The sequence below is a fragment of the Carassius carassius genome, chromosome 9 (assembly GCF_963082965.1).
Source record: "Carassius carassius chromosome 9, fCarCar2.1, whole genome shotgun sequence".
Classification (NCBI taxonomy): Eukaryota; Metazoa; Chordata; class Actinopteri; order Cypriniformes; family Cyprinidae; genus Carassius; species Carassius carassius.
In genome coordinates, this window is record NC_081763.1 from 29,401,280 (window position 1) to 29,428,893 (window position 27,614).

General features: G+C 38.8%; 1 protein-coding gene across 1 annotated transcript in view; it reads right to left on the minus strand.

The window, feature by feature from the left end:
- prkar1b (protein kinase, cAMP-dependent, regulatory, type I, beta) overlaps nt 1-27,614 on the minus strand; it is a 56,113-nt gene that overhangs the window by 4,310 nt on the left and 24,189 nt on the right. Inside the window, exons 5-9 of the mRNA XM_059558840.1 lie at nt 24,860-24,921; nt 23,128-23,174; nt 18,650-18,808; nt 14,960-15,020; nt 4,810-4,931 (exon numbers count right to left, since the gene is read on the minus strand). Of these exons, the coding sequence (XP_059414823.1) occupies nt 4,810-4,931; nt 14,960-15,020; nt 18,650-18,808; nt 23,128-23,174; nt 24,860-24,921 (451 nt within the window). The remainder of the gene's footprint in view (nt 1-4,809; nt 4,932-14,959; nt 15,021-18,649; nt 18,809-23,127; nt 23,175-24,859; nt 24,922-27,614) is intronic.

The window sequence follows — 27,614 nt, forward strand, 5'->3', positions numbered from 1 at the left end:
ACCTACGTGGATAACTTTTTCATGGTTGAGCACTAGTCAGATTTTCTTCAGTAAATGACAAAATCAGGTCTAAGTCTATGATATTTCACTGCTAACTTATAAAGCTCTGTAATATAGTATTTAAGACTACCTGACAGATCTCAAAACACCCTACTGCCTGCTGTGTCTCAATCACAGGATGCTTGGATCTTCCATGCACTGTACGAACATCTGCTGATGGAAAGACTGTGTTACAGAGGTCCACAGCTGTGGGACTGCCTCACTGCCAATATGAAGAATCAGACACACTGCCAACATCTTGTTCATTGTCTAGAACACAAACATTCCAGTTCAGTCAAGCATATAGTTAAGGTAACTCATGCATATATGTACATGCTACCATTTTTACCTGAGGGCATCAAGCTCAATTGCTCAAACTCAAGAGTTTGGGATGCCAATAGACTTGCTGTTTACTCACGTTCAGTAAAGTCTGGTTGTGGCGTCTGGACGGGCGGCTCTCCACCACTCAGTCTCTTTTAAGAGAACCACACCATCTCATTTGCCTTAATGCATAAATGCTCTTTCTGATTCTGAAATACTAATGAATCTTCTCCTCTGCATCTCCTGCATTGATGTGTGTATGTTAGGAATGCATATTTGTGCACGCTTTCATGGGATGAAGTAGGCGGAACTATACTTAACGTTTTATTTTCTCACGCTCAATCACACATCACTATTTATCTTACAAGTTACAAATTACTGATTAGTATAATCATTCCGTCTTTTGGCCAGAATGTAAGGCAGTAATCACATACAGTATATCCCAGTAATCCCAAAAAGCACTGTGGCAAGCTGAGAAAAATCCATCCATCCATCTATCTGTCTATCTATCTATCTATGGGCAGGTCATAGTCTGAGACTAGACATATATGTCTCTCAAACAGTACAGTCCTTTCTGACCAGCTCTTACTTGCAATGATTATGAATAACTTTAATGTGCAAAAGACCTAACCCTGAAAGAAAATGTGGAAACAAGTCAGAACATTGAATTTTTAATATGCCAGGGATGGCTTTCATCTTTTTCCGATTTGAATGTGACTGTAATTATGTGGTACATAATGAAAGAGTCCACTTTTTTCTTTCTTCCTTTTTCTTTAAAAAAGCTTTTAAGCTAAGTTTTAAGCTTTGAATGTTTCGATGTGTCCCCAGTGGATCAGTGTCCTGGTATGTGCAGGATCTTGGCTGGGGACGTGCTCTCCAGGGGTATGACATCACAGGGATGCCCTGGAGCTGTTGGTTTTGCATTACTTTTAAATTAAAAGTCTCACAATGAGCATCTGTGGGAAAACCTATTTAAAACACACAAAATACAAACACAAACACCCAAATGCAAATAATTCAGCAGACGTATGGCACAGAGATCTCTAACTGGCCTTCTGCTGTATGGGTAATAAACCATTCCATGAATCATCACATTTACCACAGCCCAAATTAAGATGATGGAACATTATACATGGTGAAATCATTAATGTGTGATGTGTGATGCATCTATGCATAGTTGCTGTGTGACTCAAACAATCAAACAACAAGTGTTTTCCAAAACAGAGTATAAAAACAGAGTAAAAAAAACATTAAAAATAATTATATTACTGAAATAAAATAACAAAATAAACCAAAAATATAAATAATTTTCATTTTGTTAAACGATGTACTAAAATAAAAATGATTAAAAACTACATAGACATAATAAAAACTAATTAAAAATCTATATTAATAAAAATGATATGAGTGTCTTGATAATAAGATAACACGGTTTCAAACACAGAGTATTTGAAACAGTACCGATATAAACTGGACTAAGATGCTGAATTAGTTTGACCAATAGCATGCAGGCATTGTACATAATTTACATAATTGAATTAAAGGGTGCCAGAAGGTGGGATCTAGAATATGTATGATCTATAGAGGACAGACAGATAGACAGATTGTATGATGACTGTAGAAAGCATGTCAACAAAAGAAAACAAAGCCAAATCCCAGATAATTTAGGCTATTTAGAAATCCTGGCCAGGACATGTCCATGAAAAAGAGTTTGTATGGACATGGTCACCCTGATGTTGGAAGGAGACAGCAAGGCAGTTCACTAGGCTTTGGAGCAGAACCATAATGTGATAAATCAATAACAACATGTCAGTTTTAATGCTGCAGGAAACAAACTTTTTGTCAATATGTGTCCTTTGATCCTCCTGTTTAGTGTGTAATTAGTCGTGGGTGTGTGTATGAATGATGGTCCAAACCACAAAAATGAAAGAGGTGAAAAATAAAAGGAAGAAGTTTCATTCACAGTGGCTGTCAAGAAGACAAACAAGAAGCCAAAAGGAAGAACTATGGGACCAGAGCTGGACAATGACACCCACACATCTCTCCCTTCCCAAGCCTGTGTCAGTGTGTTTTAAAGCCGTCTCTGGTTCCCTCGCTCAGGTCTGGAGTCTGGGCCTGACCCTGTGTGAAAGTCTGCAGCCCACATTCCATCACTGAACCGCTGGCCACCCCGCGCTGGGAATCAGGCAGAGACGGAGGAAGAGAAAGAGACAAACAAGCAGCGAGGCAGAGCCGTGTCTCATGCTAAAGTTCTCTTAATTTATTTTTATCTGTCCCTCTGCCCTGCTCTTCCCTGACCCAAGATGAACACAAGATGATAAAAATGCATAATGGAGTAGGAGAATACAAAAAAGCAAAGAAAAATTGAAATAGAAAACAGAATAGCAAACAGAAAAAAAGAGAATAGAACAGAGCAAAGTGAACAGAACAATACAAAACAGAAAAAAAAGCAAAACAGAATATATCTGAAGAAAACGAGCAGAACAGAACATATTGAATATAACAAACAATTACAATAGAATAGAACAGTAAAGAGTAAATAGAATAGAAACAGAATAGAACAAATACAATAGATTAGAACAGAATAGAACGCAGAGTAGAACAGAAAAGTGCAGAGTGAATAGAAAATAACAGAACATGGAATATAACAAAACTGAGCAACTTTTTTTTTCCAGCAAGTGTTCACTGAAAAATATAGCATATACATTTACACTGTAAGAAAAAAAAAAATTATATAAATGCTGTTCGATGCATCAAAGGATTCAGAAAAAAAAGACAGTTTCTGAAGGATCATGTGACATTGAAGACTGGAGTAATGATGCTGAAAATTCAGCTTTGCATCATAGGAACAAATTACACTTTGAAACAAATTCAAATAGAAAGCAGTTATTTTACATTGCAATAATATTTCACAATATTACTGCATTTTTTATAAAATAAATGCAGCCTAGGTGAGAATAAATTCTTCTTTCAAAAACATCTCACTGACCCCAAACTCTTCAATGGTTTCCCACACTCGTAGTCGGTCACACTCACACAGACTCAACACTGGCGAGCGTCTCCTTCCATTGACTAACCTTACTGCTACAAATGTGTGTTGTCCCAGACTCAATTTATACGGCTCATCAGTCTCAGATTTATAACATTCCCCAAAGGAAGAATTCTTACAAAAGCCTTTTCCAAATGCACATACTCACGACTTTACCTGAGCGTCATCAATCTCCATTAAATTCACAATAAATCTAACAGATACAATAGTAATGCAAAGTTTCAACTGTGTGATGTTTGGCTCCTTGACATCAGGAATGTTTTATCAAAATGATGAGCAGGCCAACCCAAAAATCTATTTTCTCCTTCAATGGGATTTTTGTCTGATAGTAATGAATCATCAATCCATTATATCTCCTCAACGAGCCTTGTGATTAGAGTTATCATTCATGTATGTGGTTCAGGAAGAGTTACGAACCAAACTTTACAAGTAATTAGAGGTTTGTTCAAAACACCAACCCAACCTTGCCTTAGGAATCACCATGTATAAGCAAGGAATAAACAGGTGGATTCATGGGAGCACAGGTCAAGGAACAAGAGGCATCCAAATGAAGGTTTAGAGCTCCACTTCACTCAACAGCCTGATGATATTAGTTCTGCAACTTTCGTGGAGGAGAGAATGAGAAGGAAAAACGAGAGCGCCACTGAAAATATGAGCACATGCACGGACGGGAAAAGAGCCCCCTCCAGACTTCACAACATCTTCATAAATGTGGAGTTAATCAAAATATCGTTCAAAGATCTGGCAGAGAATGAGAAGAATGCTGAATCAGCACCACGAGGGCTTTCAGAAATGTAAATGTGCTCTTTGGTGTTGACAGCACAAAGTGAGATTGTCAGCTAACTCAACAGAGGATAAAAAAAAAAAGCAGAAATAAACTTACATGCACACTATATTCAATATATAATAGGACTCCACTGCAAACTCACTTACAATGTCATAATTCAATATTCACACAATTCAGAGTTTAAGCTTCATGATACTGATCCTAATTAAGTATGTTTCTAACAATAGGGGTTGCCTGAGAACAACTCTAGGGCTCTCACGCATGACATAAAGCTCAGTTTGATCTATTTAGAAGGTGTGGAAAGAGTCAGATCAATATGAAATCAAGCAGGAATACCACAAATTAGATTTCCAAAAGTACTGGGAATCCAACAGGATGGTCTGAAACTTTCTTTGGCTTACGTTAGATTGCACTGCAGTAAAAGTTAAAATGTTGCTTTCGCCAAACTTTAGAAAGTGTCAGGACCAAACTCCTCAAGGAGCCTTGGGCGGAACCAAAGGAGAGCCATTCTCCTCTAGACAGCAAGTACTTAAAAGACTGTTAATGTGGTTACCAAAAAGGTAGGATTGTTCTTTAACAGCTGTAATGAACAAACAGTCATTTCTACACATACCTCTGTAATAATGAAGAAATCATCTCCAGGTTCTCCCTGCACTACGATCTTCTCTCCATCTTCAGACTGCACAGGCTCCAGGGCATCGGCCACAGTCAGCCTCTCCCATTTATCAAGGGATTCTGCAAATCACAAACATTTAATGTTAAGGAAGCCAAACATTTTAAATCAGATTTTCCTTTTCAGATCTTAAAGGGCATGAACAGCTGCAACTTCAACGCTTGAACCCAGGATTCAAGTTCAACAATAATAATAATGACATCTAATGTTACTAGGGGGTGTGAAGATTTGGGGAAAGAGTGAATCAATTCAATTTACAAGGTTTACACTTTAATTCAGGAACAATTTGATTCAATCCAATTCACAATGAGGAAAGTTTATTCATATTATTCTGTGAATACTTCTCACAATGTGTCTTAAGGAAAGACTATTTAAACTATTTAAAGGGACAGTTCACCCAAAACACAAAATTCTGTCATTAATATATTTTTTTCCATACTGTGTTTCCCACAGTCTACAAAATATCTTCTTTTGTGTTCAGCAGAGGAAAGTAACAACTTGGGATGACTAAATGATGACAGAATTTTCATTTTTGAGTGAACTATTCTTTTAAGATTGCACACAGAAACCTGAACGTAAACACATTAAGGGCCATATTTTAACGATCTAAGTGCATGGTCTAAAGAGCACGGCGCATGTGCACTCAGGGGTTTCCAAATCCACTTTTGCTTGTATAACGACAGGAAAAATGGTCGGCGCTCCTGGCGCGTGGACTAAAAGCATTGTTCCTATTCTCCAAATGAGTAATGGGTGTGTTTTTGGGCATAGCATGCAATAAACCAATCAGAGTCTCATCTCCCATTCCCTTTAAGAGCAAGTTACTTCTCACGCCTTGGCGGATTCGCTATTTAAATGTAAGAATTTTAACTGAAGGCATCTTCAGAGAGCAAACAAAGCGACCTAATTTTGATACATGCAATGACTATCCCTTATGACATGTATGACATTTTTATATTTATGTAGCATACACAATAATATTATTTTACACTGTAATCCTTTCATTTTTTATATTTGGCATGTTTGTGTGATGCTGCGCATCCCTGTGTGTAATAAGCAAAGTGAACACGCATTGTGGATCCACCCAGAGGCGCATTTTTTACTAACATGCTCTTTAAATAAAAAAAAAATATATATATATGGGGCCACAGACTACGTTTGAGTTGGTCTATGTTCTATGGTCTAGTTCCTGAAAAAGCAGGACACCAACAATTCGCCTGAACACACCTCTTTTTTAGACCAGCACACCCATGGGCGAAAATGCATTTGCTATTTAAACAACGAGGTCCAGGACGGGAAAATGAAAAGTGCTGGATCCCATTTTTATCGTATTTCATCTTATAGAAAATAGCTGTGATTTTTAACGCAAATAAACACATTTAAAAAAAGATATAATTTAAATGGATAATCAATGTATTGTAATCGATATATGTATCAATATTATGTGATCAATCAATGTTTTCTACACAATGCTATTTTTTATGAATACAAAAAATATAATTTTTTAATAATATTAAACATATTTCTATATAATATTTAACTACAAATTTTATTTCCATGCAGCAATATGACAATAAAAATAAAGCATTTTATTTCAGTAGTAACAGCCATGTAATATTTGGGCCAATTTATTATTGGCATGTGCATGAGGATGCAAATGATAGTGTGCTACATCTCCATTAATTTGTGCATGCAAATAAATTTTTATTTATATATTTTAAAATATTGAATAATACTTTCCCAAATCACAACTCATTAGATTTTTAGCATTTTAAATCAATTCTTGGCCGAAGCAATAACTCTGTCACGGTGACAGTAAGACTGTCACGGTTGGTAAACCGTTAATTCTCATCAGCAACAGCTGTCACTCATTACTCATCCCTATATATTGGCTTGTCTAGCGTCTTGTGCTCGTGAGAGCGTTGTTTCATGTTTATGACCTATGCTTTGCTTTCTTGTGTGTTTCTGCGTTGGATGTCCGTCTCTCCCCGGAACCCCGTCCACTCTACGCAACCCACCACCAAGCAACACCACTTACCTTCGGCTCACTTCCCCGCAGTTCCTGTATCACCCTCTCCTGCTGCCATCTCACCTCCGCCTTCCGGATTCGTCACTCATCACCACCATCTTGGACTGTGCATTCCTCCCAGTGTTGTTTGTGTCTCAAGTACTGTCTGTATGATTGTCTTCATTAAATATCATTAATCTCGCACTTGCTTCCTGCCACTCCTTCACCCAGCATTACAGAACGCTCTCTCCAAACATGGAAGCAGCGAGCACCACTTCACTGTCTGAATTCATTCACCACATCGTCAACCGCATGGATCAGCAGCAGGAGAGCATCGTGAACACCGGACGCGCGATCCAAGCGCTGGTGACACAGATGTCCGAGCTCACCCAGCGGATTCATCAACTCACCTCTCCCACTGCGCCCACCGCACCACCTGCGCCGCTCGTCCCCCGGGAGACCTCCCAGGACCACTTCTGGCCAGAGCCGCGACTTCCGGCGCCAGAGAGTTAATCCGGTGAGCCAAACTTTTGCAAGACTTTCCTTCACAAATGTTCCATGCATTTTGCATTGCAGCCCCGCACCTTCGCGACAGAGGAGTCCAAGGTTGCGTTTGCTCTTACCCTACTCTCTGGCAGGGCCACCTTATGGGGGACGGCGGTGTGGGAGAATCAACATCCGTGTTGCGCCTCGTTCCACACCCTCTCCGAAGAGATGAAATGGGTGTTCGGCAGGGAGGCCGCTCACCAGCTCTCAGACCTCAAACAAGGAGAATCATCGGTGGCGGACTATTCCATTCGGTTCCGCATGCCAGTGGAACAAGGCGGTGCAGTGGGATCGATTCCTTCATGGGCTGGCCGACCGTGTTCAGAAGGAGATCTACCTCCTCGAGCTGCCCCCAATGTTCAACGGCCTAGTCGACCTGGCACTCCGGCTGGATGCTCGGATTAACCACCTGGGTAGACAAGTCAGTTCTACATGCCATTACGTCTCTCCGGAAAGGGGCCGCTCGAGTTGAGAGAACATGGTTGGTCCCGTCGACGATCACGGACCCATGCAGGTGGGTAGAGCTCGGCTTTCCCGGAGGTAGAGAGAGCGGCGGAGGTCCCAAGGACTATGCTTATATTGCGGTGGCTCGGAGCATTCAATCCATTCCTGCCCGGTAAAAAGAGCCAGCCCGGTAGTAAGGTTGAGGCTACTATCAGGTGGGATCTCCGCCGGGAAGTCCTCAACCACATCATCAGCTCTCCTTCCGGTGAAACAGCGGTGGGAGAACCACACTCACGACTGTCACGCCCTTCTGGACTCTGGGGCTGAAGGTAATTTCATTGACTCTCTCCTTGCACGTCACTTGAACCTTGCAGTCCTTCCTGTGTCTCATCCCATCCATGTCACCGCACTCAATGGCCAGGAACTGCCACACGTCACCCACTACACTGAACCCAAAACTCTGCTCACCTCAGGCAACCACAGTGAAACCATATCCTTTTACCTCATGGACTCCCCTGTAGCTCCCATTGTTTTAGGTCACCCCTGGTTAATCAAATATAATCCACGAGTGGATTGGGGTTCCAACACAGTCACCTTGTGGAGTGAAAGTTGTCATGAGTCTTGTCTGGTTTCTGTTTGTCCTGTTGTGCCTGTTTCTGTCTTTCAGAAAGAGACCATGGTGTTATCAAACATGCCCGCAGAGTACTTGGACCTGAAGGAGGTGTTCAGTAAGTCCCGTGCTGCTTCTCTTCCTCCGCATCGTCCCTACGACTGTGCTATAGATTTAGTGCCAGGTAAGTCTCCACCTAAAGGCAAGCTTTACTCTCTTTCTATTCCGGAGAGGGAGGCCATGGAGAAATACATTTCTGATTCCTTGGCATCAAGGTTCATCCGCCCTTCCTCTTCTCCAGCGGGGGTGGGATTCTTTTTTGTGGGTAAGAAGGATGGTTCTCTGCGACCTTGTATTGACTACCGAGAGCTGAACAACATCACGATAAAGAACACCTATCCATTACCGTTGATATCTTCAGCTTTCGAGAGGTTACAGGGAGCATCCGCATTCACAAAATTGGATTTATTTTACGCTTATCATTTGGTTCGCATCAGGAAGGGGGATGAATGGAAAACCGCCTTTAACACCCCTAGGGGGCACTTTGAATATTTGGTGATGCTGTTCGGGCTCTCCAACTCGCCAGGGGTTTTCCAAGCACTCGAGAATGGGCTTTTTGTCAAGGTGGAGAAATGCGTATTCCATGCACAGTCTGTTCCCTTCCTAGGGTATATCGTCTCATCCGAGGGAATACGTATGGATCCTGACAAGGTTAAGGCTGTGATAGATTGGCCATCTCCAGATTCCCGTAAGGCCCTACAGCGGTTTCTGGGGTTCGCCAATTTTTATCGACGTTTCATTCGTAATTTCAGTCAACTAGTCTCACCTCTGATGGCCTTGACCTCCCCCAGTACTCCGTTCAGGTGTTCGGATGCAGCCGAAACTGCATTTACCAACCTCAAGAGCTGCTTCGTTTCGGCTCCCATCCTTGTAGCTCCTGATCCCACACGGCAGTTCGTGGTGGAGGTCGACGCATCAGAGGTGGGGGTAGGAGCAGTTCTTTCCCAACGTGCTGCCTCGGACGATAAAATGCATCCCTGCGCGTTTTTCTCACAACGTTTATCTCCTGCTGAACGCAATTATGACATTGGTAACAGAGAATTGTTGGCCGTCAAATTAGCTTTAGAGGATTGGCGTCACTGGTTGGAAGGGTCAGGGGTACCTTTCACTGTTTGGACTGATCACAAGAATTTAGAGTACATTATAACTGCCAAAAGACTCCATTCCAGGCAGGCTCGGTGGGCACTTTTTTTTGGTCGTTTTGATTTTACTCTGTCGTACCGCCCAGGTTCCAAAAATGTCAAACCCGATTCTTTGTCACGTCTTTTTCATCCCTCCGCCCACCCGGTGACTCCTGAGTGTATTTTACCTGAGAAAATAGTCGTCTCAGCACTCGTATGGGAGGTCGACTCGAAGGTCAAGACGGCCTTAGAAGGGGTAACGCCTCCGCCCGGTTGACCACCGAATCGGTTATTTGTGCCAGAAGATTTACGGTCCGAAGTTATTCAGTGGGGTCACTGCTCTAACGTTGCTTGTCATCCAGGGATAAGCCGAACCAAGGGGTTAGTTAAACAACGATTCTGGTGGCCACTTATGGCTCGTGACGTCCACGATTTTGTTTTGGCTTGCTCAGTTTGCACCAGTGGTAAGTCGTCTAACCGGCCTCCTGATGGGCTTCTTCAACCGCTGTCTGTCCCTTCGAGACCCTGGTCACATATCACACTAGATTTTGTTACCGCCCTCCCGCCCTCTAATGGCATGACGGTCGTTTTGACCGTAGTGGACCGGTTCTCGAAGGCGGCACATTTCATTCCCTTGCCCAAATTACCTACAGCCAAGGAGACAGCGGTCACTGTCCTAGATCACGTCTTTTGGTTACATGGCCTCCCAGTAGACGTGGTTTCTGACAGGGGATCCAAATTCATATCCAAATTTTGGAAGGAATTTTGTAAATTGCTGGTAGCGACGGTTAGTCTGTCTTCGGTTATCATCCCCAGAGTAACGGGCAGTCTGAGCGAGCCAACCAAGATTTAGAGAGAACGTTGCGATGTTTGGTCTCCAAGAATTCTTCTTCCTGGAGCCAACAAATCTCTATGGTGGAGTACGCTCACAATTCGTTACCAGTGTCAGCCACGGGCCTCTCTCCGTTTCAGTGCAGCGTAGGTTACCAGCCACCAGCTTTTCCTAGTCTGGAATCTGAAGTCGCGGTCCCCTCCGCTCACGCATTTGTCCAGAGGTGCCACCGCACCTGGACCAGAGTCCGCGAGACTCTGCTCCGGAAGAGGGAGCGCACTAAGGCCAAGGCCAATCGCCACCGGTCAAAGCCTCCCGTTTACGTCGTGGGTCAAAAAGTGTGGCTTTCTACTAACAATATTCCTCTCCGTTCCGTTTCTAACAATTTAGCTCCCAAATTCATTGGCCCGTTTACTGTCACCAAGATCATTAGTCCGTTGACAGTCCCCCTCAAACTACCTCCAGCGTACAGGAGAATACATCCCGCCTTCCATGTGTCCAAAATTAAAGCTGTGTTTTATTCACGTATTAATCCGCCTACCCCGGTTCCCCCGCTGCCGCGTCTCGTAGATGGGGAACCGACCTATTCGGTTAATCGTATTCTGGACTCGAGACGGAGGGGATGAGGATTCCAGTACTTGGTGGACTGGGAAGGTTACGGTCCGAAGGAGAGGATTTGGGTACCTGCTAGGGAAATACTGGATCACTCTCTTATTGATGATTACAATCAGCAGGTAGGCCCTTCTGGGAACTCCAGGAGGCGTTCTTAGAGGGTGGGGGGGTACTGTCACGGTTGGTAAACTGTGATCTCTGGGTTTTGCACTTTGTGGGTGAAGTCTGTGTTTTACGCGTCAGCACTGATTAGTTTGTGGGCGTCTCCGTTAATTGTCATCAGCAACAGCTGTCACTCATTACTCATCCCTATATATTGGCTCGTCTAGCGTCTTGTGTTCGTGAGAACGTTGTTTCATGTTTATGACCTATGCTTTGCTTTCTTGTATGTTTCTGCGTTGGATGTCCGTCTCTCCCCGGAACCCCGTCCACTCTATGCAACCCACCACCAAGCAACACCACTTACCTTCGGCTCACTTCCCCGCAGTTCCTGTGTCACCCTCTCCTGCTGCCAACTCACATCCGCCTTCCGGATTCGTCACTCATCACCACCATCTTGGACTGTGCATTCCTCCCAGCGTTGTTTGTGTCTCAAGTACTGTCTGTATCATTGTCTTCATTAAATATCATTAATCTCGCACTTGCTTCCTGCCACTCCTTCACCCAGTTGTTACAACGATCCAAAAATGTTTCAAAATCTATGTGTATGGATCAGCAGCATTCGTGATAAATGCATTTGGAAAACAAGTGATTCATAAGACCTCTAGATGTTATAAATCTGAAAATACTAAAACATCATGGTGCAAACAAAGCAGCAATGCACTGAAATAAAAGGCATAGAAGTTAAAATGAAAACTTGTTGAATATCCATCTAACCAAAAGTCCAAGAGACCATTGAAAGACCTGTGTGTGTGTGAGTGTGTGAGTGTGTGTGTGTGTGTGTGTGTGTGTGTGTGTGTGTGTGTGTGTGTACAACGAGCATCTGGTGGTCCTTGAGCAAGCAGTGGGTGTGTCATCAGAGACTCCGACTAATGCTTTAATAAATAAACCGACTAATCAGAAAGACACCCAGGCTTATCATGAACTTCCTGCAGAATGTGAGGACTGCATATCGACCTAGAAGAGCTTCTGTTGCTCGTGGACTACTGAAGCCATGGCCGTGAAAAAAGAAACCACCAAAGCCATCATTCAATACCCACCCCATTCCACAAACCCTTCCCACCTTCCAGCATCCATCACACAGGCGTACCACACACGACCGTGACCACACTCATACCCTCTGGACTTCTGCAGAGCCACTCCATCCTCCAGCTGCAAACAATAATGAACGCCTCTGCCCTTCACTGTTTGCTCTCTCTGTCATTCTTCATTTCCCATCATCCCAATGCAGGACAGTAGCGGACAATCATTCTCATATAGTGTTAACGATTAAAAAGTTCAAAAGGGGTGACCGGTCGTGTGTGGGGCTGAGGTGGGTGTTTGTGTTGGGGCTGGTCTGTCTGCATGCCCCAGACTAATGGTCACTTTATCAGGCTGGCTAAGACATCCTCACGCCTGGGCAGAGGTCCACCTGCTTCAGTCGTAACATGAGCCGTTAGTGAGGGAAAAAACAACATTGCATGCTTCAGCTAAGAAAAAGAGTGTGTATGCGGGTGTCTATGTTAGCACCTTACTCTTTTAGAATATTGTAATGTAATATACAAAAATACACAATGAAGGCAAAAAGAAAATTATTTTTGATTTAATAATATTTAAAATATTTAAATATAATATTTAATTATTACATTTTTATTAACATGCACCAATATGACAATAAAAATATATTTGCTTATCATTGCTTTTTTAAAATGAGAACAAGACAGAATATAATTTTTCAATTAATATTTAATAATATTAAATATATTTATATATAATCTTTAATTATTAAATTGTTAATTATATGCACCAACATGACAAACTTAAAAACAATTGTAATTCAATACATATCGTTATATTTGAAAGTTTTTTTCATCTTAATGCATTTAAAAAAAATCTTTTTAATATGAATAATCAAGGTATGTTTTCCACAATTTTTTTAACCAAAGACAAAAACAAATGATTTTTATTTAATAATATATATATAAAATCTTTAATTATTACATGGTTTATTTACATGCTCCAACATGACAATAAAAATACACATTTGCTTATTATTGTTTATTGTTCCTGTTTATAATAAAGACAAGACAATATTTAATATATATATATATATATATATATATATATATATATATATATATTATTTTAGTATTAAAATATATTGTATATACTATTAAATTCTGTTTAATGAGGAAAAAACAACATTTTATAATATTAAATATTTAAATATTTTATATTTAATAAGTATTATTTATTTATATACATAAATATGACAAACTGAAATATTTGCTTTATATACCTCATAACAGTTTTGAATGTTGAGTCACTGAAACATCATAGTTGGGTAAACACTCTCATACTCACAAATGAAAAAAATTTAATCAATTGAACATTGCTTATGTTTATATCACCAGCCAAGTCAAAATGATTACATTATGAATAATGTATTCAGTATCTGCCAGCCATTATTATGAATGATTGTTAGCACATTGTTAAGTGGTTTTTTAGGTTGTTCTTTATGATTTTTAAGTGACTGCTTACTAGTCAAAATCAAAAGTCCACCTCAAAATCAGTCAACATAAAAAAATTTATTTTGTAAAAGCTTTTTTGTTATCGTGCAAGAAATCAAAAGTGTCAAGACCTTACAAACCATCGTAAAACACTCCAAGACTTCACTAAACAGTGCCGATTTCACCGCAATCTCAAAGAAATCTTGCGCAAACAAAAACATGCCCCCCTCCTAGGCGATGAAGACGCCAAGAGAGCGAGAGAGCTGGTCGTTTGAAGACAGGCCGTGACAGGGCTGTGAAACGGAGAACACACAGAAAAAGAAAACCAGAGGAAACCGAGAGGAGGAGTGTGTTTGTTCAGCCATTTAATAACCTCATTTAGAGCGAGGAGTGACCTCAGGGTGCTGAAGGACGAGGGGTCACCGCAGAACTGACCGTCTTGATGTTCATCCCTCTCGCTCCTCTTTGTCTCTCTCACCAAACAAACACACTGGAATGCAAGTCAGGGTAGAACTGGCGTTGTGTGCAACAGCTTTGTCTGTCAATCAAGGCTACGCTCTTAGAAATAAGGGTTCTTCAAATCCGGCACCCACTCTTCAAAATTAAGGTTCCAAAGCGATGCCATAGAAGAACCATTTATGATACCCAAAAAAACATTCAGTCAACAGTTCTTTTTCTTAGTGTAAAGAACTTTTTATTTTATCTAAAGAACCTTCTTCTACTACAAAGAAACTTTTGTGCCATGAAAGTTTCCATGGATGTTAAAGGTTCTTCAGGGAACCACAGATGTTAATAAAGAACCTTTACTTTTAAAAAGTGTAGAAGCTTCAGCTTGTACAGAACCACTTTTTGGAAATTTACGTAGACCAACTTTTTTTTCTGTGTACTAGAGGTTTTCAGATTATTTAAACTCAACAGGCCTCATTTATAAAACAATGGCAGCTAATTTATGTGTAAATGAAGCATAAACCCATGCTTTTATTAATTAAACAAATTACTTTAACAAATGAGACTTGTAAAATGGTATTAGTACAGTACACAAATTTGAGTTGCATTTAATGCAACATGTTTTATAATAATAGTTTCACTGACTATTTTTCCCCCATGTTTTAGTACACAAGGTATCTGTGTTTAATGCAACAATTTATTCTTGAATGGTTTTTACAGATCAAAATAGTTTGACTGGACTCTACTTAAGCTCTCATTACTTACCAAGTATAGACACCTTACTGAGGAACTCTTCATACATCTTCCTCTTCCTCAACGTGCTTCCCTAGAAAAACATTGAAGAAGCAGTTAAAAGACACATGGAGGACATCAGGTAACAGAATCTGCTGGCCTCTAATCAGTCTCTACGGAACAAGAATAAGAAACACGGCGCTGAGAACAAAGCCGGGGGACTTTCCTCAAACACTCTGCTGAAGAAGAACTATAAACATCCAGATTAAAGGAAAGTTTGGGCTTTGTGCCTAGTCTTGTCTTTTTCGGCTCGGTCTCTCTCTTATACACAGAAACACATTAAGTGGAGACTGTCTCGTAGGAGAGAAAAATCACAAATGAACTTCGTATTGTCTCAATTGTTTCTTCAAGACAGGAATGAGATTAAATGGAGAAGTGGAGACAGATTTTTTAGATTTAAGTCATCTCATGTGGCTTGCTCAGATTTTTATTTCTCTTTCTGCATGTCAACAATTGTGTCATCTGAGTCCATTTAATTTTAGGAGAAACATCTGAGTAAAAATGTTCGTCTGAGATGGACTGTAAAACTTTCTTAATTAAACCACCTTCAAATCAGAGACAACGAAGCGTATACACAAATGTCCAGTCACTGACTGACCGTGAAGCTCTTCTCTCTTTCGAGGTCAGTGACCTCTCCACCCCTGGTGTTTGAGAAGAAGATACAAAAACATCAGAACATCTAAGAAGCATGACATTGTGATCTACAGCGGTCTGGCAAGTGCTGGTCAAGCTTAATGGATTAGTTCACCCACATTTCCCAAATAAACAGTACCGGTATATATTTTCTACAGACAGACTCTGCGGAGCTTGAATAAGTGTCGGTGGGGATCTCTTTACTACAGCAAATGAGAAAGACCACGAGTATACAATGTGAACTGAAGCACTTCTGATGGCACATTCTATTTTAATTTATGTGTTTAAATGTCTACTCAAATAACTGGGTGATTGTAGTTTTTTTTTTATAAAAAAATAAAAGTTCATGAAAAAAAATAATATATACTTTTTTTAAATGAATAATATACAGTATAGCTGAAAAAAATGAATTCTCATTATATCTTCTATTACAATCAGCATAAATTAAACTTGTACAAATTGTACAATCATAAAAAAAAACATTAAAATTCTCATTCATGTAAAAAATATAATTAAATAAATATTTTTTCTAAAATCATTTCAATCAAAGGCTGGAAAATATTCAGATTATTTTTCTATACTGTCCAGTTATATTTGCACACACATTATGATGCACAGCGTCAATATTTTATGCACACTGCGGACACTATGACACATTTTATAAACATATGAATATGACACATTTTATAAAAAACGTTATTAATTACTGACTCTAATTGACTGCAGCTACGCACACAATAATTTATTGGTTTAATTAAGAGCAACTCAGCTGAAATCTGACAGAACGCAGTGTGTGTGTGTGTGTGTGTGTGTGTGTGTGTGTGTGTGTGTGTGTGTGTGTGTGTGTGTGTGTGTTAAGAGAATAATTCAGCTTGAAAAGTCTGTGTCTGCATAAGAAAATGCGGAAGACACTAAAGAGAAAGAAAAAAACAAACGATGGCCTGACAGAAAATTCTAAACTGGTTCCTTGTCAGGTTCTGTGGAGAACAGTTTCCACAGAGGCTCGCAGGCCATTAGAAATATTCATTTATTCATTCCCATAACACACACAAATACACACTCTTCAAACACAAACACTGCTACAGATGGAGCACTCGGTGCAGATTACGCTGCTGAGCGAGACAGTAAGGACTGACTTAAAGAATGCCAAAGGGTGGAAAGTTTAGTCAAGAGTTTCAATCTGGCAGAGGTGGAAAGTAACGAATTACATTTACTCGCGTTACTGTAATTGAGTAGCTTTTTTGTGTACTAATACTTTTTAAAGTAATTTTTTAAATCTGTAATTTTACTTTTACTTAAGTATATTTTGTTTGAAGTATTGTACTTCGCTACATTTTGAAACACATTAATTACTGAGTAAAAAAAAAAAAAAAAAAAAAAGATCGCTCCCTGGAAACTACGTCAGTAAATAATGGGCAGGAGGGCAAACTGGCGCTAAAATCACAAGAAAGATGCAGACAGACAAAACAGGCGTTAGTGGTGCAGACACACCGCTGAAAACGAAACCCCGTCATATTCTGAAGTTGAACTCGAAGGAAATGAAGTGAACCCCTGGCCATATGTATGCTCTATTATGCAGTGTAAGCTGTACTTGCCTAGGAAGACCAAACTAGCAGCTTATAAAATCTCGACAAAACATCAACCCTGCGCAAGAATGTAGAGGTAAGCTAAATAATTGCATCGTTGCATTGGTGGTTAAAATGAAGCTTTGACATTTTAGCAAGAGGTTTAGCACAAATTAGCTAAAAAGACCGTGGCGAGGAGTGTGCTATTTTTGTTTTAATGATGTGTGCGCGCATTTATAGTGCGTTCTTTCACTGTGTGATTCAGTCTCCTAAAATGCATTTAGAATGATCACAAAATTGAAGATATAGGGGCAGAAAATTCACATATTTATATAATTTCATATATTAAATCAAAATCACACAAAGAATGCCATCGTTTCCTCCAAAAATCATCATGAATATATACATACATATATATAACAGTTCAGTAAACAAGTTAATTAAGAGACTTGCGTTTTAGACACCATATTGCCTTTTTAGCTCTATTTCTACAACAGAAAATAATTCCAAACACAGCCACCAAAGCACAGTTTTGCGTCTCTGAGCAACGTGAGAGTGTTTCGTTCCTGAATGAATCAACCGTTTAAATGATTCGGTTCAATCGCAATGACTCACTTATTAACAGTGACTTGCTGACACATACTGGCCATTTTAATTTCACATTTAAAGTATCTTTTGATTTTTTTAAATAATTAATTTCTTATCATTTCAAATGAGTATTCAACATTTTATGTCTTGTATATCAAAACATTATTCATGCATTTGTAACTGCAGGTTAAATGCATTCTTGTCTGCACTAAACAGTGTAATACATCTAAATGCCACTTCCAATTAATCTTCTGCATTTCCTCTGCATTAAAAGATGAGTTTGTTGATACTGATTTGCCTGGTAACAGCCCAAATGTTTTATTATTCTAAATAACTGATTCCTTTAATTAAAAACAACTAGTTTGAGATTAATAGACCTATCCCAGGGGTGTCAAACTCAGTTCCTGGAGGGCCATAGCCCTGCAGAGTTTAGTTCTAACCCTGCTCCAGCACACATATCATGTAGTTTTCAAATAAACCTAAATGATTAGATTAGCTAGATCAGGTGTGTTTAATTAGGGTTAAATCTAAACTGTGCAGGACTGTGGCCCTCTAGGAACTGAGTTTGACACTCTTGGCCTGTCCCATTTTGACTCCCTCCCACTGTTAAAATGTAACTAAGTAATTTTTACTCTGAGTAAAGTTTAAATGAGCTACTTTTTACTTTTACTTGAGTAGATTTTTAGACTGGTACTTTTACCTGTACTTAAGTAAAATTTCATTAATGTAATGGTACTTTTACTTGAGTAGAATATTTTTGTACTCTTTCCACCTCTGCAATCTGGAATGTCATGCTTCTCATCTGAGTGGATCGAGGGACCAAAACTGACAATTCTGACATTACTGATGTTATTTAGTAAGTGTGTGAGTGTGTTACCATGAGGATGCGTCGGTAGCTGTCTCTGTCTATTCCCCACAGTTTCATGTCAGTCTTGGCTTTCACAGTAGCAGCTCGAGGAGTTCCATATATCAGGGCTAACTCTCCAAAACTACCACCCTCTCCAATACTAGTCACCCATTCACCATTTACATACACCTGCAGAGGGAAAGATCATTGCTTATTTTTGTATAATGCACATTAATTGCATAATTTGCATAATTTGTATGGTTAATTGAACAAAACAGCATTTACAACACAACTGACTTCCATAATACTTCTGGATGAAACAGAAAAATCTTTGGGAAATAATGATTGGTTTTATCCATTGGGCCATTTTTAGAATTATTACGACTTTCATGGCAATTAAGCATATACCAAGATTGCCAAAATTCTTGATTCTACTTCAATGTAAAATAAAATCTAATTTGCATTAATAATGTAATGTAATGTAATATAATATAATATAATTTATTAAAAAACGTTTGAAAGAAGATTTTTTTTGAAGTGCATTTATTATCATGACATGTATATTGTCATGACTGTAATGTTACCTTCACACATTTCTTGTGAAATTCACCTTTTACATTTTGAATAATATTATAAAAATTAATACTGTGTCCATCTTCAAGGACTGACAGAACTCTTGTTTCATATCAATGATAGTCAAGGGCATTCATAGTCAGACAGGTGATCTGATAACACACTCGCTCCTTCTATCTTCACAACCTGGTTGGATTCTCTAAAGTGTCTTACGAGGAATTAGATAACACCTTAAGACTCTTTCCCATTTTGTCTTCTCTTTTGGCATAACCGTAAGATGCTACCGAAGAGAATATCTCAGTTAATCTGTGTGTCAGCATGTGGTTTTCAACAGCCACACACAGAGAAGCACAAGGAGCCTCTTTCTCCTTTTCCACAGAGGCTGGTTAGGTTTCACCTGTGGACACACAATCCAGTTGTTGAATTTATGAGGAGAGATAACAAAAAAAAAAGCTAACACATGGGGCAGAAATAAATGCTCATCTTCTGTCCAGCCTGTGCCGGGCGGCCTGCCAGCCATCTAAGACACATTCCATGGGTATCTCTTCTCTTCAGACCGGCCACTGGAACAGGTTCGGGTCACAGCCTCCTTAGAGCCGGCCAACATGTCACTTAAGGTGAGAAAGTGGGCTTACTGTTCTTGCAATAAGCCCACTGTCACATATTAGAGGGATAGTTAACCCAAAAATTACAATTCTGTCATAATTTACTCACTCTCAAGTTGTTCCAGACCTATGAGAGTTTCTTTCTTCTGTTGAACACAAAAATAGATTTCTGATGAATGTTGGTAACCAAACAGTTGCTGGTAGCCATTGACTTCTATAGCATTTTGTTTTTCCATGTAAAATGGAAAAACATTTTTTTTTTTTTTTTACTATGTTTTACTTTGTTTTTACTATGGAAGTCAATGGCTGCCAGCAACTGTTTGGTTACCCACATTCTTCAAAATATCTTTGTGTGTGTGTGTGTGTGTGTGTGTGTGTGTGTTTAGCAGAAGTTTGGAATTCATACAGGTCTGGAACAACTTGAGGGTGAGTAAATGATGACAAATTTTTGGGTTAACTATTCCTTCAGTCATATATTACTTCAAGTGACTGAAAGTGCATGTTTTCTTCATGAGAGTGTGTGCGTGTTAATGAATTCCAACTTTCCTGATTAGCATGCAGTACGACGCGCTCCAAAGTCACAGCAGATTTATCCTTTCTGCTAATGAGAGACATCACCGTCGTTTTCGAGATGCATTCCAGCACGTTTGCGTATGTCTGAGAGGTTTATGGAGCTGTGTCTTCTCACTTACACACATGAGAAGATGGGTTAATGTCTGTATTTTGCATGTTTTTTTAACAGCATTAGCACGGTGGACTGAGCGAGCAGGGTTCTGCTGGTCTCAGTGCGCTCGCTCTGTCCCAAGAGCTCGATACGCCGCAGTTTGATGTGGCAGTGACCCAGTGCTGACTCAACGTGCCCTCAGAGCTCATCCAGAGCAGAGGAGAAATATTAGTACTGATATATCACACAGCAGATCACTGAGCACATACACAAGACTGTATAAAACATTAAGAATACTGAGATCAGCAGGGTTTTCTTGATCTTGTAAAATAAAGCTTGACGAATTACGTAGACATATACTCTAAAATCTCAGAAATTGTCAATGTTATGATGTCACAAGCATGAGCACATTAACATATGATTGCTCACATTTATGCTCTACTGTTAAAAAGAGTTTTTTTAATGGAAATAAGCACTTTTATTCAGCAAGGATGCATTAAATTGATTAAAAGTCACATATATTTTTTATTCATATTCATTCACATTTACTATTTATTATTCAGCAACTTGTTATATTAGCTGTTAGTTGTTTTTACATGTAATGAGATAATTTATATATCTTAAATGTACATTAGCAAAAACAGTCTGTTTAAATGGTCGTAGAGGGCGTGGAAAATGGTCATAACAACTAAACTATGACTGTTTTCAGTTCGAGAAGCCCTGACTGCAATTATTAATGGACTCTTGGGGGGAAAAAATGCTAGAATAAATTGGAAAAGGCCCCTGTAAACTAAAAAATCCTGTTTACCACTAACTGGAAATTATTTCAGATTCCCAGGGTGATAAACACAACTTCTGAGAGAACAAAAAAAAAATGCATTTACAAAGAAAATCTATTTTAAAGCTTCTTATCTTCTCTTTAAAACAAAACATGGGAAGTGGATTCTCTGTGGAGATAATAACACATCATTTCACTTGAACTTTATCCATGGCCCATCCATTTCGGGAAGGTAAAACAATGGCAGTAAGAGGTCCAGTTTTTTTTTTTTTTTGTAATGTTAAAAACAGTGGGTAAGATTTTTATCATACAGCACAGATCTACTATTAGATGTCACCCTAACTGGGTGAATGTCACAAAAACAAGCCCAGGTAACATTTCACTCCACTCCAAGTCAATGGGGAAAACCCAATTTAACTTTGCATTAAGGAAATTGGTACACAACCGTTGTTAGTGCATTGATTTTTTTTTTCTTTTTTTTTATACATTTTTAAATGTATGACACCAATACCAATGAAACCAATAATAATTATTATTTTATATATATATATATGTATATTAAGGGTGTAACGGTACCGGACCGTTTCGATACAGGGCTTTTGGTACGGTGCACGTGTGTACTGAATGACCGAATGCAATATTTTGTACGCAGAACATATGTACATTTTCGTGTTTCCAAACTAACATATTAAGTGGCGGAAGTCTCCGCGTTCAGCACAAATCCCGCCCTGCAGCTGATTCTAAGGCCGGTGACACCATAGACATGATGTCTATGGGTGACACACTGGCTGCGTGGCGTGAGCGTGGCGTTTCTGCTGTGTGTCAGTTGCGTGCCGGCTGCTTCGAGTTTTCTGTGTCTTTACACACCAGAATCGTGCCTGACACGGCGCTGACGCACTGCTGCTGCTGTAGGTGATATAGAGGGAGACCACCGACAGACCAGGATCTTGTATTCACGACAACAATATCTATACTTCATAAATATAAAGCCTACTGATAAAGGACACCGTCAACAGTATTGACGGCAAAATAGACTATGTTTGACAAGTGCAATATGCCAGTGTGTCACCGGCCTAAGGTTTTCAAAAGGCATCATGCGAGTGTGAACATCTCTACAACTAGGAAAAAAATGATTGTAATTCAAACGCTGCTCCTGTCGGCATTTAAACAGACCTTTGCTCTTAATTCTGATCCAACGCTATAACGAAATCTGAGCAGGTCTAAAAACTGAAACTGTTGATGCTGCACTTTACACTTTGGAAAAGTGATATATATATTTTTTAAATATGAGCAGGCCTACAAGCTGGGATTGGTAATGCTGCACTGTAATCATAGTTATTTATTTATATTTTTCATTATATTTTATTATATGATATTGGTTTGAGACTGAGAGTATTTTATTTGGAGAACTTTGCAGCAGTATTTTATTTCTTATTCTTTTTTTATTTTATATATATTTTATTAAAAAGTATTTTAAAAAAGTGTAAACAAATTGTTAAAAAAAAAGTTTATAGTAATGAACAACCTGCAGTTTAATGTTTGCATTTCTTTCCCTTACTGTACCGAAAATGAACCGAACCGTGATGTTAAAACCGAGGTACATACCGAACCGTGATTTTTGCGTACCATTACACCCCTAATATATATATATATATATATATATATATATATTAAAAAGAAAAAAATTCATGGTCTTAAAAAAAAGTTGCACATTTCATAAGAGCCACCCTACTTGCTGCAAAGATGAATGTATTGCAGATGACGACATGTTCTTTGCTTTCTTAGGCCTTAAGAAAGTTGACTTGATGAGTTTATCTTAATAAGTTGCATATATGACAGCATACATGTGGGTTTGGCTGTAGAAACAGGTATGAAATACTGAACTCACGTCAACTTCTCCTTGATCAATCACATAGAAGTTGTCCCCTTCATCACCTAAAAACGAAACAAGAAAAAAATGAGTTTGTTCCAATCAGGAAAAAGACTAGGGTTTGCGGTCGCTAAGATTTTTATAATCTTTTCAAAAGAAGTCTCACCAAAAAATATTGAACCCAAACTTTTGAATGGTTGACTATAAAGTTTAAATGCATTTCTATATCTGTTAAAAGTAAATTTTTGCAACCTTTTAAGCATGCATTAGCATCTACAAGAACGAAAATAGCCTAAAAGCCACCAAACTCCAATTTTCTTTTCATGGGGCCTTTAAATTCAAGATAGAAAGGAGGAAAAGATAAATAATGTCGTCTAATTCCCAGATTCCATCTCTTCCCGACTCCCCGTTTCCCAAGAACACACAGAGTCGTGCATATCAAAGATAAAAGATGGCACACCACTTTAAAACCATCAGCACCTCCCAGAGCAGTGCCATCTAAATGATTCCCAGGCTTCATCTTCTACAGCCCATTTGAGAGATTTTAATGGATAGCTGGGTGTGCCAGAAGCCAACATTTCCAAGTTAAAGGCTACAGGTTACATACAGGATTTCTGTCTGAGTGTGTGTTGAAATTGGTGTTTGGGATCCTGGTAGCGAGCGTGTGTGTTTGCGCATGCCGAAGAGTTAAAAGCGCCCGTGAGCCGTACACTGCCGAGTTCACGCGGGTTCACGGGGCTAATTAACACCGAACACACTAAGCACTCATAAATCACACAAGCAATTCATCTTAACACACTCACCGGTCGCTAGTGGCTTACACACCATTTCTCTCTCTTTCTCTCTCTTTCAACCCGTTCAGCTCATTTTTCTTAGTATTGTTCCTGTCTTCCTGTCTTTTATCACCTCTGCTCTGAAGTTTCTGTTTTTTGGCTAACATATCCTTGAGTCACAGAGTGCAGTCAAATATTTGACGAGAACAAAAACACACACATGCACACTTCTACACACACACAAACAAAACTTTGCACATTCCTAGATCTATTTTATGGGCAATCTGCCCATGTTAGATAAATGCTTCGAAACTCTGGTTCAAGAATTGCATTGCACAGAGAGTATGTAATACGTGCATGCAGTTCATTGTTCCCTATCGCTTTATGAACTCCACATGAAACCAAAAAAGAGCTCATTGTTTGACTGTAGAAAAAACCCTCATCACCCACCATTCCTTTTAACAAAACTAAAACAATCTGCAATGCATTTGTACACTTAGTATCAGCACTTAGTTTTGACTTTGGGGTTGTTCTTCCATAGCTCAACATGAGGGTGTCATCATTCAGCCTTGTCTTCTCCTAAAATTGCTTAGTGTGACTGTTGGCACAGGCCTGAATGTGGATAGAATAGGATAGAGAGCATTGTTCTCTGTTTGGCTTTATATTCTAGTATTCTAAATACAGTTGAGATCTTTTCTGGAGACACATTTCTGGGGTCTTTTTCTTCTGGAGAAACAACAGGAGATTCCAGCTACCGTCTCCATATGCTTTGAGATACTTCAGTCTTTCTGCTTCCAAATTTCCAATTTAATTCAACGTATCACTTGCCATTTGTTTGTAATTATTTGTGAGATATACAAATCAATCTATTGAAGAAAACTGTTTCTACACATTTTTATCAGTGTAGAGATCTCACTTTTGATCATTTGGTAACATGTACTGTATGTGTGAAATTAAAAGGTTTTTCCACACTTTACCTTGCTGGATTACTGTCTCTCCGGCGATGTGTGTGACCGGGAACATGGCATCAAATATGTCACTGGGAGAAAAAAAAGAGATACATTAGATGAATCTCTCATTCAATCATTGGAAATTCAAAAATAGAAGTAAAACATAGAGGTAATACAGGTGTCAGCTTTATGACTGGAAAAACAAATACCAAATGCATGCTCTAGTCACAGAGATCAAGTGCAACCCGACCGTGTTAAGGCTGCTGCATCACACCCTTCACCCCGCGTTTTCACCGTAGAAACACATGTGTTGAACATACAAAAGACAACAAACTAATAGTAAATGCACATACTCTGTCCTTTACGAGACACACACCCTCAAACAAGAAACAAAACCACACAACAGTGTCTGTGTGAAAGCAAAGAGTGTCTTAAGTGTTACAAGTTTATGACCCTGATAATGCACTTCCACTGGTGTGTCAGTCACTACACATGAGCCCTGACTCCAGTCCCACAATACACCTCTCTGCTTACTGCTGCCGGTTGTAGGGAGTGTTTATTCACTGCAGCTGCTTTCTGTGCTTCAGTAGTTGTATTTATGTTATGTTTGCATGCTAAATATGTAAATATGTTTGACATCTCAAGGCGTACAAATTGAGGAACTAATTATGACTGTGACAAAAAAAAAGTGGAAGATGAGCAACAACCAATGATATTTTACACCGTAAAAAAATATTTTTTTGAAGTTGCAAATAAAACAAAAATTATTGGGGTACGTTTTACAAGAAAATATTCTTTTTACATTAGTCAGTTCAATGTTACCTGCTTCTTTGTAATTATTTGTGAAATCGTCCTGAGTAAAAATCATTTCAAAGTAAATCCTACACTAGCTTTATATACTCTCATTTATTTATTTTCATATTATTTGAAGTTTTATTAATTTTGCAATGCGTTCTTCTCATTTTTATTATTTTAAATACCTTTATTTAGTCATTTAAGCACTTAAGCTTAAAACATTTCAGCTAGTTGCTAAGGCACCATTTATATTTTTCTGCTTAAGTTTTTTATCTAATGTTTCGCTTTGTGCTATTCTAGCTTTTATTGTTTTTTAATACTTCTATTTAGCTTTAATGTACTTATATAATTCATCAGTTAGTTAGTTTTAGTAATTTTAGCACTTCAGCTTACAACTATTTTATTTCAATTATTTGCAAAGGCAACATTTATACATTTCTAAGGATTTTAAGCTTCGGTTTATCATCTAATATTTACATTTTATTTAGCTTCAGCTCTTATCTAATTAGCAAAAACATTTTTTTGTTTTTGTTTTGATTTTAGTTAACAATAACAACACTGCATATTTAGCCTGAGCAAACACTGGTCATAATGCAACCAAGGCCAACAAAACATGTAGAAACAGCAAGCGGTTGTTAAAATGAGTTCCTTTGAGTTCATATTTAAGAATATAAAAGTAATTGCATGAATTTTACTTCAGAGAAAGCAGTAATGCAATGATTAGAAGCATTGAAGCTCATATTCCAGTCTTGAAAGCAAATAATGGAGCATCTGGTACTGTAGGTGGTCTTCGGTTGCAAGCACTTGGTTTTAGAGGTTTACTGAGTGTAAAGAATGTTTATTTAAAACGTTCCACCACGAGAGCTCTCATCAGCTGTCTGGCTGCGGGGATTCCCCGGCACTCGAACCCATTCACAGCCCTGCGGCATTACAAGATGTATACGATTTCAGTGGGAGATGATGATGATGGCTCCCTGGAGAACTGAACCGCGGCTATTTCAGCGAGGTGAAGTGGTTAAAACAAAGCTGTGAGTAGCCATTACAAGGACCAGGATGGTTAAACTCAAAGTGTGATGTCACAGAGTATGAAGTCAGACGGAGAAATGATCAGAGGAGTCTTGAGGTAAAAGGAGGGAAAAGGCACTGAGAAGGTGATGAGCGGTGGTGAGATAGGTCTTAAATTTGAGAAAGGTGTGGGTGGGAAGTGTTTGAGAAGTACTACAAGGTTGGATAAGGAAAGAAAGCTCTTTTAGCTCACCTTGTGGTGCTAGTTATGGCAAGGTTACAGGTTCAATTCCCCTAAAATGGTTCTTAGGTTTAGGGTCAGTAAGAGTTTTTTGAAAGAAACTAATACTTTTAATCAGCAAAGATGCATTCAACTGATCAAAAGTAAGAGTAAGAAATTTTCTTTCACATAAATGCTGTTCTTATGAACTTTCTATTCATCAATGAATCCTGAAAAAGAAAAGAAAGGTAACTTACTGTAAAAGTTTTATTTATAAGTTTTATATATATATATATATATATATATATATATATATATATATATATATATATATATATTCTGAATGCCATGTGGATTTACACAAACTGAGAAAGTCAAAAAGTGTTACTTTGTGCACCGCTCTCCTCTACATCAAAGGGTTTACTTTTATTTGTTTGCACTCACAATATCAACAAAATGTTGTGCTTTTATAAAATAAAGATAACAAACATGATTTTATTTAAATAATCAGTTATTTTTGTTAAACCTAAATTTCAATATTGTGATATTATCGTATACCGTGATAAAAGCATTAGCAATTAATCGCAACATGAAAATTTTATAGTGGCATCAGAATGGGGAAGAAAGAGGATTTAAGTGACCAGTGGAATGGTTGTTGGTGCCAGACGGGCTGGTCTGAGTATTTCAAAAACTGCTGATCTACGGGGATTTTCACACACAACCATCTCTAGGGTTTACAAAGAATGGTCCGTAAAAGAGAAA